General features: G+C 41.4%; 1 protein-coding gene across 1 annotated transcript; it reads left to right on the top strand.

Annotated features, from left to right (window-relative positions):
- Positions 1-3605: 3605 nt before the first annotated feature.
- Positions 3606-14229, top strand: LOC141129065 (beta-crystallin B1-like). The gene is made up of 6 exons (XM_073616824.1): positions 3606-3723; positions 6261-6344; positions 7197-7315; positions 8187-8319; positions 10054-10196; positions 12855-14229. Exons 2-6 carry the CDS (start codon positions 6279-6281, stop codon positions 13021-13023), a joined length of 630 nt encoding a protein of 209 aa, XP_073472925.1. The 5' UTR covers positions 3606-3723; positions 6261-6278; the 3' UTR covers positions 13024-14229.
- Positions 14230-18315: the final 4086 nt, after the last annotated feature.

Below are 18315 nucleotides of genomic sequence, written 5' to 3'. Positions count from 1 at the left end.
AAGACACCTCCCCATATATTATGGAGATGAGCAAGTAGTTTTGTAGTCCAAATCAGGAGCAGAGTAACCTTAGGTGATAACGCTGCTTTTCCATAGATACAAAACACTAATGCCGTGTACACACGGGCGGACTTTTCAACCAGACTGGTCCGACGGAACGAACCTGTCGGACAATCCGCCCGTGTGTGGGCTTCATCGGACCTGCAGCAGACTTTTTCGGTCGAAAATCAGACGAACTTTAGATTTGGAACACGTTTCACTACAAGACACCTCCCCATATATTATGGAGATGAGCAAGTAGTTTTGTAGTCCAAATCAGGAGCAGAGTAACCTTAGGTGATAACGCTGCTTTTCCATAGATACAAAACACTAATGCCGTGTACACACGGGCGGACTTTTCAACCAGACTGGTCCGACGGAACGAACCTGTCAGACAATCCGCCCGTGTGTGGGCTTCATCGGACCTGCAGCAGACTTTTTCGGTCGAAAATCAGACGAACTTTAGATTTGGAACACGTTTCAAATCTTTCCGCCGGAACTCCGCTGGATCCAGTTCCTTTCGAGAAATCCGCTCATCTGTATGCTAGTCTGATGGACGAAAACCGACGCTAGGGCAGCTATTGGCTACTGGCTATGAACTTCCTTATTTTAGTCCGGTTGTACGTCATCGCGTATGAATCCATTGGACTTTGTTGTGATTGTGTGTAGCCAAGTCCGTTCATTCGAAAGTCCATCGGAAGTCCGTCAAAAGTCTGTCGAAAGTCCATCGAAAAGATTGTGTGACCTTTGATGCCGAAAAGTCCGCCCGTGTGTACACAGCATAAGTGAGCATGGTCTCTCTAAACAGGAAGTGTGTCACTGGCAAGATTATCAAGGCAAAATAATGAGAAAACATGTAACAAACATATAACATTTTTGTTCTTGGAGTTGGATGTACTTGAACAGGCTATGCAATCTGTTCTAAGCATTTCTCAGTTTCAGTTGTCCAAATGATTGAAATACCACAATTTGCTTGAAACTAAAAAATCATTAAAATCCGGAGTGACAGATTTCTATGAAGACGTCAGCTCTGTGGGATTTAAAGCTGGTAGCAAGAATGGCCAGGTTTGTGGTCTGCAGACAAAGAGTATCCAAACTCAAAAACAAAAATGTATTATGTCACAGCTTACCAGTGTAATTGCTGCTTTTGTTTTGTTTTTTCAAATTTTTTCTTCCCTTATTTTCACTTGATAGACCGAGCAAGCCCTTTTGTTAAATAGAAGCAGGGCTTTTTTTTCAGCAGGAACTAGGGGGAACTCAGTTTCACCTCCTCTGTCTCAGGTCTTCTGCTCCCTGCTCACCACTATCACTTGGTAACACTTAAGTCCAGCTTCTGTGTTTACAAGTGATAGCTCATCTCCCAGTAGCTCCCACAGGTCAGATCTCCTGCGCAGATCCCACTAAGTGCCGGACAGGGACAAGGGAGATACAGAACAGATGCCCAGGGTTCAATGCAGTCATAGGCAGGAGAGGGTGCGTGGTAGGCCGCACCCTCTGTGGTCTCCATTTTTTCCCTGGTGACCAGTTGTTGATGCTCCTACTGCATAATCTCCCTTGCAAGTGACTGTAGTATAGTATAGTATGCTGGGAGGTACTACAGCCGGATAGGTGTTTCAGCTTAATATTGCAACAAAGGTAAGATATTTGACAGATGGTGGAGCTTTTAAGGAGGGGGGGGGGGGATGAGGGCAGTGGAGGGAGGGGGGTAGTATGCAGAGGGAAGAGCTACTATTTGACGCCATTTGGCAGGTATATGAGTGTGGCAGGCATGGTTGAGTTCCTGCACCTATTCTCTGAGAAAAAAATCCCTGAATAGAAATGATCAGTTCTCTCTTGTGCTCTGGCTGTGACGGATACAGCACAGAGAACAGGAGAACTGGAGCTGCATGCTCCATTCTCCCTGTTCGTCTCTGTCCATACCTCAGAGTAGGAGACAGGAGGAGGGTTGTCAACCCTGCATGCCCTGCTTGTGTAGTAAGCACTGCATAAGCAGGGGGAAGGATGTGAGTTGTCGGCTTTTACATCCCATACGTGAGGTCTCATCTAGAGGGGATCGGCAGCAGTTTTCTGAATGAAAAACTGCTATGTTTCTTCTGTTAATTAGGTGTAGACCCTGCACCAGATTCTGACAGAGCTTGAGTTATTTTGCAAAGAAGAATGAGCAAAAATGTCACTCTCTCTGCAAAGCTGGAAGCGACATACCTAAAAACACTTGCAGCTGTAATTGCAGATGGTTCTACAAAGTATTGACTCAGGGGGGCTGAATACAAATGCACGCCACACTTTTCAGATATTTATTTGTAAAATATTTTGAAAACCATTTATAATTTTCCTTCCACTTCACAATTATGTGCCACTTTGTGTTGGTCTATCACATAAAATACCAATAAAGTACATTTAGGTTTTTGGTTGTAATATGACAAAATGTCGAAAATGTCAAGGGGTATGAATACTTTTTCAAGGCACTGTAGCTCCTGGCTTCTAATAAACATTATTTTACCAATGTGTTAAAGAACTTACAGAGTCTTCTTAGTTGCTATAAAAGACATGTCTATTTTTAATTTCTCTATCTTTTCCATCCCTTTTTTAATTTACAGGATTTTATTAAAGAAAACTTGTATTGGGGACAAACTAGTTACCTGGTTGTTAAGTTGATATTATTGCATTAGTATTATTATTGCATTAGTATTATTTAATTTAGGTCACTGATCTGGATCAAGTAGAACAAGGAATGTGAGACCTCCTCATGATGGTCAATTTCAAACCCAAGCATGGAGGTGCCATTATTAGAAATTGTCAGGTGGTTTACCTCACCAGCATCCACTATGAATTGAATCAATACCCTTCAACTTCAGGTCCTTGATAATGAAAGCAACTCAGGATGAAAGCACACCATGCTCTATAAAGTGAATTTTAACATTTATTGCTGTATCCCATAGTTTAGCCTTGTACACTAGGATATGCTGTATGTATGTAAAAAACACACTTTATATTATTTATTTTTGTATTGGTAATAATCTTCATCTCCATGGGCTCCAGACAGCGTTGGCTGTTTGATCTCAGGGAAAAAAAGCTAAGTTGGATATTGATGGCTAATTGGTATTGTTTTTCCCAAGGTATATTAGCACTGGAGGTGTCCCTGCTTGCTCCATAACCATTAACTTTCATGATCAAGTAATTTAAAAATGCATGTTAATGGGGACATCTGTATAATATAAATCTTTTGACAGTTATATCTTGCCTTCACATCCAACAGTCCTATAATGTCTATGTACAGCTTTAGTTTACTTAGCTCCTAAATCTCCTAAAACAAGTGAGGTAATGAAGCTGCACAGTGCACAGCCAGTGGAGTCAGCGGTTTTTGCCAATGACACCATCACAAAACCGTGTCTTTTATTGAGCTCTTTGTTTTCTGCTGATCCTCTGTGCTAGCATAAAACAATGAACAACATCAGATAACTTATCCCCTTCGGCTGAAAGACCACAGCACACTTCTCATTCTCCTTTGTTCGTAATATGGGCTTTGGGCTCGTAGGTATCTTTTCATTCAACTTAGACCACTCCTTTGAAAAGTTACAAAGAAAGTATGGTGCAAGCAAATTCATGGCATATATATTAGTGGGGAGGGGGCCTGGCTCAACACCAACATCAACCATCTCTCAGTGGCTCAGTCACAGCGATACTGTGAGTAACACTCTGCATGTCCCCTTTTTCCTGTATACATCAATATAAAGTATGTCAATATATGTTTATGATCCATATGTGTTTTTTTGAAGTATTATATACATATATATATATATATATATATATATATATATATATATATATATATAGATATCTATATAGATAGATAGATAGATATCTGTATATATATAGATATATGGAGGTGGATGTTTAGCTTTTGATATACAGAGAACAACTGAGCACATTAGTTACAGTAGTTATGTATTTCTGGATTTTGAAAATATTTCATTTCTAGACAGTTGCCTGAGCTACTGTTGTGGTTTGGAATGGTATCTGCTAAATGCAAGCTTAATTTTCTTCCTCTTTGTATACTTTGTAAAATATTTAGTTGGGACAAGCATTGGCTAATTCCAAACTTATGAGCAAAAAAATATGTTTACAGCATTTGCTAGGAACCATATGTTTTATTGCGGAATCATTAGTCATACTAGGCATCATGTAAGTAACCCCGATTTGGTATTCAATCCCACAACTTTTGGCACCTCAACCCCCTTCTACTTGGATTGCCTCTTTTATTCTTGAAATTTACTTGCTTTTCTGCTCCTAACTTGGTTTAGAATTTTGTGATAAAGTGTTGATGACCTTATATAAGATAACTTTTGCTATTTATGATGATTAAACTAGCCCTGAATTCATAGAAAGCCCAGTTTGTTTTTGTGAATATTATTTTTGTATAGTTTCACTATTAGTGAGTTACATTTTTATTTATTGTGACTGTCAAGTTTGCTTGTTGGTTTCTTTTCAGTGCATGTTTGCTCTCTACAACACAGCTGAGCTTTTTTTAACCTCATGTTGACCATTAATGCATATATGTGGCAGCAAAAAGGTGTGTTTTAATGTTCAGCAGGCCCTGCATTTTTGTCCATGGTGGCCTGAGCTTGTGTGCTGAGAGCAAGCTCACTGCATCTCACTGCATGCTCTGAGTACACTGACCAAGTGGCACCTACAGCTTCTTATTACTGTTTATGACCAGGAGCCAGTGGGACGGGCTCTCGATCATGTGGCTAATGCACATGAGAAGGAAGAAACCAATAGAAACTCTCAAACTCTCAAGAGCAAAAGAAGAAAGGACAAGGAGCAGGAAAACAGGAAGGGAATAGAGAGGGATCAGTGTGAAGCAATTGCCACATCAGGTCAGAGCTGTGGGATGTATCAGATCCACAGGTCCCTGGTAGCTTCAAATTTGGATTGTGAATTGATCAGGATGCTTGACACCCATGATTCATTTGAGTTTGTTCTTAACCAATTTCAAAGGAATCACAGACCTATGCAAATATCCAGCTATAGCAAATCTAGTAGCCTATGCACATTCACGTTGTGAGTGAAGGCTGGGCCATGTAGTCTGATCCAATAGAAGAGCTACTGTAGTTCAAATTGCTGAAAAAGTTAATTTTGGCTCCAATAGAAAGGTGTCAGAACACAAAGTGCATTGCATTGCCATATACCGGTCAGAGTGCCCATGCTGACCTCTGTCCACAGCCAAAAGTACCTACAATGGGCATGTGAGCATCAGAATTGGGCCACAGAGCAATTGAAGAAGGTTGCATTGTCTCATGAATTCAAAAATGATTTGAGGAACACAACAACAAGATCAAGGAGTTCTCCAGATCTCAATCCAATTGGGGATCTGTGGTCTCTTCCACCTTGCAACTTATATGACTTAAAAGAATCTGCTATTGATGGCTTGGTGCCAGATACCATAGCATAATTTCAGAGGTATGATGACATTCATGCCTTGAAGGGTTAGGGTGGTTGGTCATAATGTTATGGCTGATTGGTATACATGACAATGAAAACAACAGGTTCGTTGGAGTGTTTTATTCCCACAAAAGGGTATTTAAAAAAAAGATTTGGAACTCTTTGTTAAAAAGAACCTGTACTGAAGAATATGGAATCTGTCACTGTTGACCTCAGAAAATATTGGTTTTCTGGCTTTCAAACTTAACCAATAATTTAAATACTTTCCAAGGGAATGACCTGGAACAAGTGTGCAGATCAGGAGTTTTGATCTCACTATGACTGCATGCTTGCTCCAGGTTAGTAACTTTGAAAGCACTGATATCAAGCAACTGACATTCACAGAAGGAGGTCACCAACGGAAGCCCCAATAATTAATTCACTGTTACAACTGTATTGCCTTAAGGCAGTGGTTCTCAATCCTGTCCTCAAATACCCCCAACAGGCCATGAATTGGGAATTGCTGTTCAAAATATCAAGCCATTGACTATGATTTAAAGCACCTGTGCAAGATAAAGGAAAACCTGCAAACATGGCCTGTTGGGGGTACTTGAGGACAGGGGTGAGAACCATTGCCTTAAGGTATGTGATTGCTCTATGTTAGACGACTTTGGGGATAATTTACCAGTTTAACTGTAAATTGTGCCTGAAACTGGGTTTAGATCTCTATCTCTCTGTAGTGCTATAATTGTTTTTTATGCAAAGAGAGCCTTAGTTACATTGAAAATACCTTTTTGCAGATTACTTGATTTGCCAAAATGTCTCACAGTGGAGCACAAGGAAGCATCGGCAGCCACTCTGCACTAGGACTGCAGAATTACAAGGTAAGTGCTGCTAAAATGATCTATCTCATTGTAATCCTGAGAATTTTTTATATCTGAGAAAACCATAAAATACATCATAACGTGAAACAGAATGTTTGTGACCTGTCATAGCTGAGGTTTCATCATAAGGCTTCAGCTGGCAGTACCTGTCTCCTGTAAGCAGTGCTTGTTCAGAGACTGATGAAGGCAAGATAGGCCCTAGCCAAGATAGGTGTTTTGCCTCCCACTCGCTTTAATTGACATGGATAAGGACTGCAAAAGAAACAGAGAAGCTGTCCCATTGGTATTAACTGTACTGATATAAGTCACCAACTGCCTAGACCCACCATTGTACCAAGTAACAGGCTGGGCACAGTTTTGACCAGTTACTGGTTTCCCTGGTTAACTGCAAGAACATGATGGCTGTATTGGGCCTTTTGGACATCCAAAAAGTTCAATTAGTTTGTGGATGATCCAAAGATCTTGCAGATCTTAATGAATCATGCTGCATAGATGTGCTCTGTCTGAAAATGAGTCCAGCAACTCCGCCAGCAGTCTTAGATGAGACATGTAATTGCCACCCTGATAAGTTGTTTTTAGTCTATACTGGCTGCTTACAGAAACTATATGTTCTTTTGGTCCAGTGGATCTTTTGGTAATGACACACTCTACAAAATGATTTTTTATGCTACGTGACATCTAGGAGATGTTTGTTAATGTATGCCCTTGGATAGATATAAACCCCTGTGTAAGATAATAGCATGAAAGTAGTCTGTACTCTAATAAAGCTACGGGAAGACACATTCTAGTAAGTTTAGAAGTTTTTTTTTAAATGCCATGTCTCTGTACTTATCCCTTTTATCTATCATGCAGCTGATCTGCTATGAGTATGAAAATTTCCAAGGTCGCAAGGTAGAATTCAGCTCTGAATGCAGGAATTTGTGTGATCGGGGATTTGACCACGTTAAGTCCATTCGAGTAGAATTTGGCCCGTAAGTGAACATCAAACAAATCCTACATGAAATAACTGCCTATTTAGTCTCTGCACATATATCCTCTTAGATATAGTAAACTTAGAATAAAAGATCATGAGAGGACTACATCTGTTTGCGCATGTGGCTCTGATGATCGCTCCTGTTGTTTTCCAAATGATATCAGCAATCAGCATACTTGGCCTAATCTGTTGCAATTCAGATTGTTTGTTGCTGGATAGAAGAAGTCTTGGGAAGCCATTCTACTTTGAATTGACATATTACCATCTACATTGTGTTAATAAATAGTTATGGCTGTGAGAATACAAAGATATTTAACAGAACCCTCCAGCACTCACTTGTGCTGCTGCCCCAGACGGATGGCTGACAGTGAGCTACACCATGATCCAGAATACAAAGGTGCATTCCTTGTGACATGCTAAAATGAAAGTTTTTCTAGTCACATTGGAAGCTGTTTAGTCATATTAAAAGCATAGTGAAAAAAACTGACCCTGGATGTTTAAAGTGTGAATCCAAGCAACACTGGTATTAGCTTTTGAGGTTGATAATGATGGGTTAAGGTACCCATCGGCTCCTGATATTTCTTAGTGACTTCAGCAGCTTTGCTTTTGAATTCCCAACATTCTCTATGGTTTTAGGAGGGTGTCTTGCTGGCAGCTAGATTACCCTTTTTTTACAATTACAATTTTAAAATATAAAAGTAGCCAATCAATGCTCTACTAGTGACAAACAAAATCTGAAATATCAGAGTTTTCACCTGGCAGACTATAGTATGTGACTTAGATATTAATGTACCATGTTTCTCCATTGGCAAAAATACTACCATGTCATTGTACAGCTGATTCTGATGTAAGACAGTTTGATTTCACAGTTGGGTTGCCTTTGAGCAGAAAGACTTTACTGGTGAGATGTTCATTATGGAGAAAGGAGAATATCCTCGTTGGGACTCCTGGTCCAACTGCTTCCGTGCTGACAGGATTATGTCCCTGAGACCAGTCCGTATGGTAAGGGCCAGATCACATTTTATACACACTTACATCTAGTAGCTTATATTCCAAGTTTAAAGAGGAGTTCCACCCGAGGTCCAGTAAAAAAAAAAAAAAAAATTAAAAGTCAGCAGCTACAAATACTGCAGCTGCTGACTTTTAATTGAACACTTACCTGTCCCAGTGTCCAGCGATGCGGGGGATCGAAGCCCCGCTCATCTCCCCCTCCATTCAGCAGCGCCGGCATTGCAACTGTGGGTGCCGGGCTGTGGCTTCACAGCCTGGTACCCACTGCGCATGCGCGAGCGGTGCCACGCGCCGTGATTGGCCGTTCAGTCACCTGGGACCTGTAATGGGTCCCAGATGATTGACAGGAGGGAGGGAGCAGAGCTGAGCCCTTCCTGTGCCGAGGGGGAAGTGATGTCACCAGCCCAGGCACTGGAAGAGGCAGACTACGAGGGACCACCTGGCAACTAGCATTTAGAGGTAAGTAAAAAAAAGAAAAAAATATCCAAATTTTTTTTGTATTTTTTTTTTTAATTTTACATGTAGTTTTTTTTTTTGGGTGGAACCCCACTTTAAGTTTATCAAAACTTTTTTTTTTTTGGATATGCTGGGAGAAAATTAGAACCACTGTCAAGTTTGCATTGCTTTTTTTGTGCCCCGGTTACTTCCTGTTGCATCTTAGAAGAGAAAAATAGTGGTTAATCTCTTCTAGTGGGATACAGACATCAAAATATAAACTGATAGTGATTTTAACATAAAGGTAAATGTTATCTCTCCAATGGGACTGAGACAGCAAATATAAGTTGACAGTGGTTTTGACCCTTCTCTATTCTATCCAAAACAAAAAAAAGTGTTTGAGCTATTCATACACTTTAAAGAGAAACTTGATTTTTGTTTTCAATATTAGTACTCTTTTTATAAAAACTGATGTTTTATATAATTTTACTATATGGGGTTAACACATAGACATATTACGAAGGGTGCTTTCTAAATTTAGAGTGTGCGATATCACTCTGTCTAAGGAGAAAGCCCAGCACTAGCTCAGTTGTTGTTAACTGCCCCTGCAAACTGAAACTCTAGATAGCACTGTCTCTATGGAGGAGGCAGGTATGTTCCTCATGATATGTTCCATATTCTGTTGGCTGATTCAGTACTGTATCTATCCATCTATCTGAAACATTGGTGTATCACACTCACACTTGCCAAATGCTGGTCACAAAAGTGTTAAATAATAAAATATTTCATATTTACAAAAAATATATGAAAATAAGAAAAATATGTATTTACTTTGAAATGTAGTATATAAATAAAATAAATTATAAGGAAAATATTTTTCATTCCTTTTAAGAAAAAGTGTGGCTATAACAGAAACAGAAAATGCAGAATGACATCTAGGAGGGCTTTATGCTGCTGTGCATGTGTTTTCAGGTACAACACTTGTTCTCGATGTCTGTAGCAAAAATATTTAGGGCAAGAATATGTTTGAATAAAGCAACATCAAATAGCAGTCATAAGGAGCTCAAAATGAACTCAGCACCTGTGAATTTAAAACATATGGCAGGGTGAAATTTGATTTGTACTTCCATCCAGACAGGGAGAGTGTTTAGAAAAGTTGCTATTCAATTAGAAAGACACATTTGACATTCAACAAAACTGATGGATTAACATTAGATTTTGTGAAGCACAAACTCTCCATTGTTTCAGAATATCAGGTTAGTGTTTAACCAGAGATGCATCTAATTACAGGACACTCAGGATTACAAAATCTCCTTGTATGAATGTACAAACTTCGAGGGCAGGAAGATGGAGGTCTGTGATGAAGACATTCCCAGCTTATGGTCCTATGGATTCCAGGATAGAGTTGCAAGTGTCCAGGTTCTTGGAGGAACGTAAGTACTCAGTTTAGGACAGCACTGTATTTTTTTAATATGTACATTACTACATTTTTTCCTACATGGTTCCACAACTTAAAATAAATACTTCTACCTACGGTAATTACTTCTATAGTACCTAATGGCAGAACTGTTCAGATGGCCTTTACCATTTTAGTTTAGTTTTGAAGTGTTGCCAATAGGAAATTCAGTTAATCTTCTAAATCAATGGGTCTCCAGACTTTCTAAACAAAGGGCCAGTTTACGGTCTTTTAGATTTTAGGGGTGTTGCCAGCAGGAATAGGATTTTTTCCAGCATCAGTGGGAATAAACAGTGTACCATCTTTGGTATTAGTGGGAGGAATAGTGCTCATTGGTTTGGTATCAGTGGGCAGAATAGTGCCTTATATCAGTTGAAGGAATAGTGCCCCAAGGGCCAGATAAAGGCAAGCAAGGGGCATTATCTGTCCGGGCCGCAGTTTGGAGACCACTGTTCTAAATTAACATATACAGGTTTAGTTGTTTCATTTTTTTCACATGCATAGTTAGAGCCATAAATAACATACTAACAGGTAGAACCTGGTTCACTAAAGTGTGAAATGAGCTGAAGTGGGATGAGAATAAATTATTTAAAGCAACAGTACACAAATACCAATTAAATATGCAAAGAAAACAACACAAATACAAAGAACATAAAATTAAATAAGCTACACATAGTTCAAATTATTGTTTAATGTCTACAAAAGCAACCCTTACTCAATCATCCACCTTTACAATTGTTGTGAAAAAATGAGAAACTCCTGTCTGTGTTCCTTTTAGGTAGATTTTCCCTCTTATTGTCCTGGTGACCACTGTAGCTGAAATAGTAAGTGATCGGAAATCCAACATTTCAGAAACATTGTCAACAGAGGTGAGGGGAAAGTTTCCAACTGGGACACCTTTTCTGCTGACAAATGTAGAAGAGGTGATTTCCCTTCCTTTAAATAGATTTCCGCTGTTCCATTTCCTGCTGCACCCACGAGACAGAAAATAAAAGTATATGTCCACAACAAGACCAAACTGTCCAAAACAGGACAGTAAAAAAAACATGGGTTGTATCCCTTTTCTATTCTATCTAAAAAAAAAAATAAAAAAATTGGCTGTACAAATTGTTGCTATCCGATGTGCAAGTTAGGCACTTATGGAAATAAGACTAATTCTGCTTTATATGAGAAGCTGACACTGCAATGTTGCGAATCTGCTGAACGGCAAGAGGACAATAAACATTTATTATTAATTAGTGTATTTATGTTCTTACTCCACTCTATAATGCTTCTACAGAGAAAACTGCTTATTGTGGTTATGTGACTAGATAGCACTAAAACCCGCAAACGACTTATTTCAGAACATAATGTGAAGAAAGGTGTAATGCTTTACAATCAGACTGAATTCTGGGTATCCAATCTAAACAGTTAAAAACTGCAATGTATTTGAACCACCAGCTCAACCTAGGTTACCAACCATTTCTGTTTTAAATATGTTATCATATAAATTGCTACATGATAAACAACAGGATATGATATTTACAGAATACAGATGAATATGGTTTTCATTTAGGTGTTGCACCAGTCTTTACTACCCTCTATCCTTAGTGATCTGGGAACCCCTTTTACCCATCTGTATTGTAGGAAATGTACTTAAAACTGACTTAATACAACTTGCCTTGCTCATTGGCTTTTTCTGTTTTGACTAGCTGTGATCTTACTCAGGGTCTATGCACACTGGCTTAAAAAAACAAACAAACTGCCAGTTCCCTTGGCAGAAAAAAATTCTAATTTTGAGCATTTTGTTTACTAGTGTTTAGGTGAGTTTAGCATTTTTTCTGCCCAAAAAATGCTCTCAAAAACGCAAAACAGGGGTAAAGGGTTTTTTCTGCCTCTAAATGCTGAGCTTAACATGGGAGTAAACTCCCAAGCATGAATTTACCTATAGGTAAGCCTATAATAAAGCTTACCTATAGGTACAGTAAATATCTCCTAAATGTGCACCGTTTAGGAGATATTTACTGTAGATGCAGCCGATGATGTCACTGGTGCATGCGCTTTGAAGGAACAAAATATTTGTGCCCTTTCTTCAGAGTCCTGTGCTGTAAACAGTGACATCATCGCAGCTTCAGCCACTCACACAGCTGGAGTCTGCGTACCTGGAAGGAAGACTGGGTGAAGATGGAAGCACCTTCAGCGAGGGCTTCATTCTAAGGTAAGTTTCACATAATGTGCTAAGCATACTCGCACATTATGACAGTATTTTTTTTAAGCCCAGTGTGTATGGATCCTCAAAGAATAGGTAGCTTAGAAGCAGCAAATGATATATAGGATTTTTACTGAGGCTCCAACAGTGCGTTATGGAGCCAGTCAGTGCTGTGAAGGCAGAAGCAAGTACCATGTCTGTTGTACAGCAGATTTCTTATTGGGTTGGGGTTCACTAAAAGAGTCATTGGATATTAGTGCTGCTGAGCCTTGCAAGAGAATCAGAAAGGTAAGGGAAATCCCTTCTATTGCAGGCATATACACTATCAGAAGTATAATTCTTAGTAGCCACAAACTTTTCAATAAAATAAACAGATTTAACACATTTGAAATTGGACCTAAAAAGTATATTAGACTAATGATAAAGGCATTGCATTTCTTCTTCTAGATGGGTTGGATACCAATATCCTGGATACAGAGGATACCAATACTTGATGGAGTTTGGACCGTACAAGCACTGGAACAACTGGGGAGCCAACCAGCCCCAGATTCAGTCTATCCGCAGAGTGAAGGACATGCAGTGGTACAAGAGAGGAAACTTTGAAGCTGGGAACTAAAAAAGGCATTAAAGACAAGACACCGAACTTTACTGGCAAAATAAAGGGACTTGTTTCTTTTTAATCTTAAAACCATTGTGCGTTTATTGGTGGGAGAGATGACTGGGAAACCCCTGCTTTACTTGTTTGTGTCCTAGATTATTTATTTACTGAGGTCTTTTTCTTGGGCTTTGCAAGAGTTTAGGTGCTTTCAGGTGGTCAATGGATAGGAAAGTTTAACAACTCAAATCATGTTTTCCCAGCTGCTCCTTTGCTGCTGCTGTTATTTATTATGGAGTAACTCAGGCATTCAGCAGGCTTGTCCATTGTCTCCACTAAGCCTTGCTGTATCTGTAAAGGGAATGTAGACATGTTGAACTTACAGCCTATTACTATAGCCAATTATTTGCAAGTAACTAAACTCTATTATCCAGTCATATGCAGTCAGATTAGAAGGTTAACATTAGGGATGATTTGAGATGACATGGATAGGAAACAGCATGGACTGCAAGACACTAAGCCATTTTGCTGAATGTTCATGTAATTATGAGAGGCCTCCCTGTCTAGAAGTGTCTTGCAAAAACAGTTTAGTCATTATCTTATAAAACTATTCTATTGCCCCACATGGGTTGTGAGGAGAACAAGACAGGCAGAATAGAATATATGATTATAGTACTATTCTGCCTGACCTTGTCCCATCACAAGCCATGTCGGGCAATAATATAGTTTTATAATATGTAGTCAGACACTGTCTGTGGGAAGGACCTCTAGTGGTAGTCTTACTGGTAGTCTTGATATTGCGAGCACATCTTGTGGCAAGAAATGTGTCAGCTATAGCAAGACTATTGATAAGAAAAAGCTTTGGGGGTCTACAGGAAGAAGAGAAGGTATTTAAATAAGCTCAGTCTATGCTGCATTCTGTTTAATGCTGTCTATAATGAAAACCTCAAACAAGGGCACTTGTTAAGCAGGAAAGCCCTCTCTCCCCCCAGTAATTTTAAGAAAACTCAGATATACATGCATTTGTTGAGAGTGGGAACACATGGGCACTGTCAGCTTTCTCAGGGAGAAACAAGTCTTGTTTTAATACACTTAAACCTCAGCCAATGAATGCACAGCATGAAAGTGTTCACTGTTCCTTTCCAAAGCATTGCCCATTTAGTTACAGCTCTGCCGAACTACAAATACGTGTGTCAAACCCTTTTCTGATAAAAGGAATTAAAACAATGTCATTAAACATACTGTCTGTTGGATTTTGATTGCATAGGTTTTAGAAAAGCATAAAACATCTTAAAGTGTATGTAAATTCTACAAGGAACTTCACTTATTTGCTTCCTTTTGGTATGCTAAAAATACCATTGAGGTCAGTTTGATAGGTGCAAAAAATATCAGCTAATAACATCCTGTATTCTCTGTCTAGGAACTTGGGGATGAGGATAGGCCTGTGTTCTTTGTAATTCATCCCAAATGAAATAGGCAGGGGTGATCTAACCACACGCTTAGGAATTCAGAGCTGTGATCTAATTTTAAAGATGAAGGTAATAGCACACTATCTGGTGAGTGCAAAATCTGGTGCAGTTGTGCATGCTACCCAATCAGCTTTTAATTTGTTCAATTAAGCTTTCTATGGAGACCTGCGCCAGATTTTGCACTCTCCAGTTTTAGTAAATCAACCCCTATATTTCTGACAAATCAACATTTAATTTTTCTGTACTTGCAGAATGTTTAAAGAGATAAACATGGAGAAAGTTGCATGTATTCCAGAGGTGTATTCAGTATGTTTTTTTATTTTTGCCTTAACCACTTGCCGACCGCCTAACGTAGATATACGTCGGCAGAATGGCACGGGCGGGGCCGAACGGACCCCCCCCCCCCCGGTGCCAGCGGCGGTCGGCATTTGACTGGGAGTGTTGGGAGGCGAGGGGGAGACCATCCGATCGTGGCCCCCCCCTCGCGATCGCTCCCAGCCAATCGGAATCCTCCCCTGCCTGTGTGTAGTTTCACACAGGCAGAGGATGTGATGTCATCTCTCCTCGGCTTGGCAGTTTCCGTTCCAGCGCCGAGGAGAGAAGACATGTAAGTGCACAAAACACTACACACACACAGTAGAACATGCCAGGCACATAAAACACCCCCATCCCCCCCCCCGATCCCCCCCCAACCACACCCCCCCGTCACAAACTGACACCAAGCAGTATTTTTTTTTTTTCTCATTACTGATTGGTGTCAGTTTGTGACAGTTACAGTGTTAGGGCAGTGAGTGGTAGCCCCCTTTAGGTCTAGGGTACCCCCCTAACCCCCCCTAATAAAGTTTTAACCCCTTGATCACCCCCTGTCACCAGTGACGCTAAGCGATCATTTTTCTGATCGCTGTATTAGTGTCGCTGGTGACGCTAGTTAGGGAGGTAAATATTTAGGTTCGCCGTCAGCGTTTTATAGCGTCAGGGACCCCCATATACTATCTAATAAATGTTTTAACCCCTTGATTGCCCCCTAGTTAACCCTTTCAGCACTGATCACCGTATAAGTGTTACGGGTGATGCTGGTTAGTTCGTTTATTTTTTATAGTGTCAGGGCACCCGCCGTTTATTACCGAATAAAGGTTTAGCCCCCTGATCGCCCGGCGGTGATATGCGTCGCCCCAGGCAGCGTCAGATTAGCGCCAGTACCGCTAACACCCACGCACGCAGCATACGCCTCCCTTAGTGGTATAGTATTTGTACGGATCAATATCTGATCCGATCAGATCTATACTAGCGTCCCCAGCAGTTTAGGGTTCCCAAAAACGCAGTGTTAGCGGGATCAGCCCAGATACCTGCTAGCACCTGCGTTTTTCCCCTCCGCCCGGCCCAGCCCAGCCCACCCAAGTGCAGTATCGATTGATCACTGTCACTTACAAAACACTAAACAAATAACTGCAGCGTTCGCAGAGTCAGGCCTGATCCCTGCGATCGCTAACAGTTTTCTTGGTAGCGTTTTGGTGAACTGGCAAGCACCAGCCCCAGGCAGCGTCAGGTTAGCGCCAGTACCGCTAACACCCAAGCACGCACCGTACACCTCCCTTAGTGGTATAGTATCTGAACGGATCAATATCTGATCCGATCAGATCTATACTAGCATCCCCAGCAGTTTAGGGTTCCCAAACATGCAGTGTTAGCGGGATCAGCACAGATACCTGTTAGCACCTGCGTTTTGCCCCTCCGCCCGGCCCAGCCCAGCCCACCCAAGTGCAGTATCGATCGATCACTGTCACTTACAAAACACTAAACGCATAACTGCAGCGTTCGCAGAGTCAGGCCTGATCCCTGCGATCGCTAACAGTCTTTTTGGTAGCGTTTTGGTGAACTGGCAAGCACCAGCCCCAGGCAGCGTCAGGTTAGCGCCAGTACAGCTAACACCCACGCACGCACCGCACACCTCCCTTGGTGGTATAGTATCTGATCGGATCAATATCTGATCTGATCAGATCTATACTAGCGCCCCCAGCAGTTTAGGGTTCCCACAAACGCAGTGTTAGCGGGATCAGCCCAGATACCTGCTAGCACCTGCGTTTTTCCCCTACGCCCGGCCCAGCCCAGCCCACCCAAGTGCAGTATTGATCGATCACTGTCACTTACAAAACACTAAACAAATAACTGCAGCGTTTGCAGAGTCGGGCCTGATCCCTGCGATCGCTAACAGTTTTCTTGGTAGCGTTTTGGTGAACTGGCAAGCACCAGCCCCAGGCAGCATCAGGTTAGCGCCAGTACCGCTAACACCCACGCACCGTACACCTCCCTTAGTGGTATAGTATCTGAACGGATCAATATCTGATCCGATCAGATCTATACTAGCGTCCCCAGCAGTTTAGGGTTCCCACAAACGCAGTGTTAGCGGGATCAGCCCAGATACCTGCTAGCACCTGCGTTTTGCCCCTCCGCCCGGCCCAGCCCAGCCCACCCAAGTGCAGTATCGATCAATCACTGACACTTACAAAACACTAAACGCATAACTGCAGCGTTCGCAGAGTCAGGCCTGATCCCTGCGATCGCTAACAGTTTTTGGTGAACTGGCAAGCGCCAGCGGCCTAGTACACCCCGGTCGTAGTCAAACCAGCACTGCAGTAACACTTGGTGACGTGGCGAGTCCCATAAGTGCAGTTCAAGCTGGTGAGGTGGCAAGCACAAGTAGTGTCCCGCTGCCACCAAAAAGACAAACACAGGCCCGTCGTGCCCATAATGCCCTTCCTGCTGCATTCGCCAATCCTAATTGGGAACCCACCACTTCTGCAGCGCCCGCACTTCCCCCATTCACATCCCCAACCAAATGCAGTCGGCTGCATGAGAGGCATTTTCTTTATGTCCTCCCGAGTACCCCTACCCAACGAACCCCCCCAAAAAAGATGTCGTGTCTGCAGCAAGCGCGGATATAGGCGTGACACCCGCTATTATTGTCTCTCCTGTCCTGACAATCCTGGTCTTTGCATTGGTGAATGTTTTGAACGCTACCATTCACTAGTTGAGTATTAGCGTAGGGTACAGCATTGCACAGACTAGGCACACTTTCACAGGGTCTCCCAAGATGCCATCGCATTTTGAGAGACCCGAACCTGGAACCGGTTACAGTTATAAAAGTTAGTTACAAAAAAAAGTGTAAAAAAAAAAATATATATATAAAATAAAAAAAAATAGTTGTCGTTTCATTGTTCTCTCTCTCTCTATTCTCTCTCTCTATTGTTCTGCTCTTTTTTACTGTATTCTATTCTGCAATGTTTTATTGTTATTATGTTTTATCATGTTTGCTTTTCAGGTATGCAATTTTTTATACTTTACCGTTTACTGTGCTTTATTGTTAACCATTTTTTTGTCTTCAGGTACGCCATTCACGATTTTGAATGGTTATACCAGAATGATGCCTGCAGGTTTAGGTATCATCTTGGTATCATTCTTTTCAGCCAGCGGTCGGCTTTTATGTAAAAGCAATCCTAGCGGCTAATTAGCCTCTAGACTGCTTTTACAAGCCGTGGGAGGGAATGCCCCCCCCCCCACTGTCTTCCGTGTTTTTCTCTGGCTCGCCTGTCTCAACAGGGAACCTGAGAATGCAGCCGGTGATTCAGCCAGCTGACCATAGAGCTGATCAGAGACCAGAGTGGCTCCAAACATCTCTATGGCCTAAGAAACCGGAAGCTACGAGCATTTTATGACTTAGATTTCGCCGGATGTAAATAGCCCCATTGGGAAATTGGGGAAGCATTTTATCACACCGATCTTGGTGTCGTCAGATGCTTTGAGGGCAGAGGAGAGATCTAGGGTCTAATAGACCCCAATTTTTTCA

Source organism: Aquarana catesbeiana, linkage group LG02 (genome assembly GCF_042186555.1).
Source record: "Aquarana catesbeiana isolate 2022-GZ linkage group LG02, ASM4218655v1, whole genome shotgun sequence".
Taxonomy (NCBI): Eukaryota; Metazoa; Chordata; class Amphibia; order Anura; family Ranidae; genus Aquarana; species Aquarana catesbeiana.
Note: the sequence above shows the minus strand (reverse complement) of the source record. Positions and strands in the feature narration are given on the sequence as shown.

Coding starts and splice junctions, on each gene's coding strand:
- LOC141129065 (XM_073616824.1), top strand. CDS start 6,279: ATGTCTCACAGTGGAGCACAAGGAAGCATCGGCAGCCACTCTGCACTA. Junction 6,345..7,196: donor TAGGACTGCAGAATTACAAG/GTAAGTGCTGCT, acceptor TCTATCATGCAG/CTGATCTGCTATGAGTATGA. Junction 10,197..12,854: donor GTCCAGGTTCTTGGAGGAAC/GTAAGTACTCAG, acceptor TTCTTCTTCTAG/ATGGGTTGGATACCAATATC.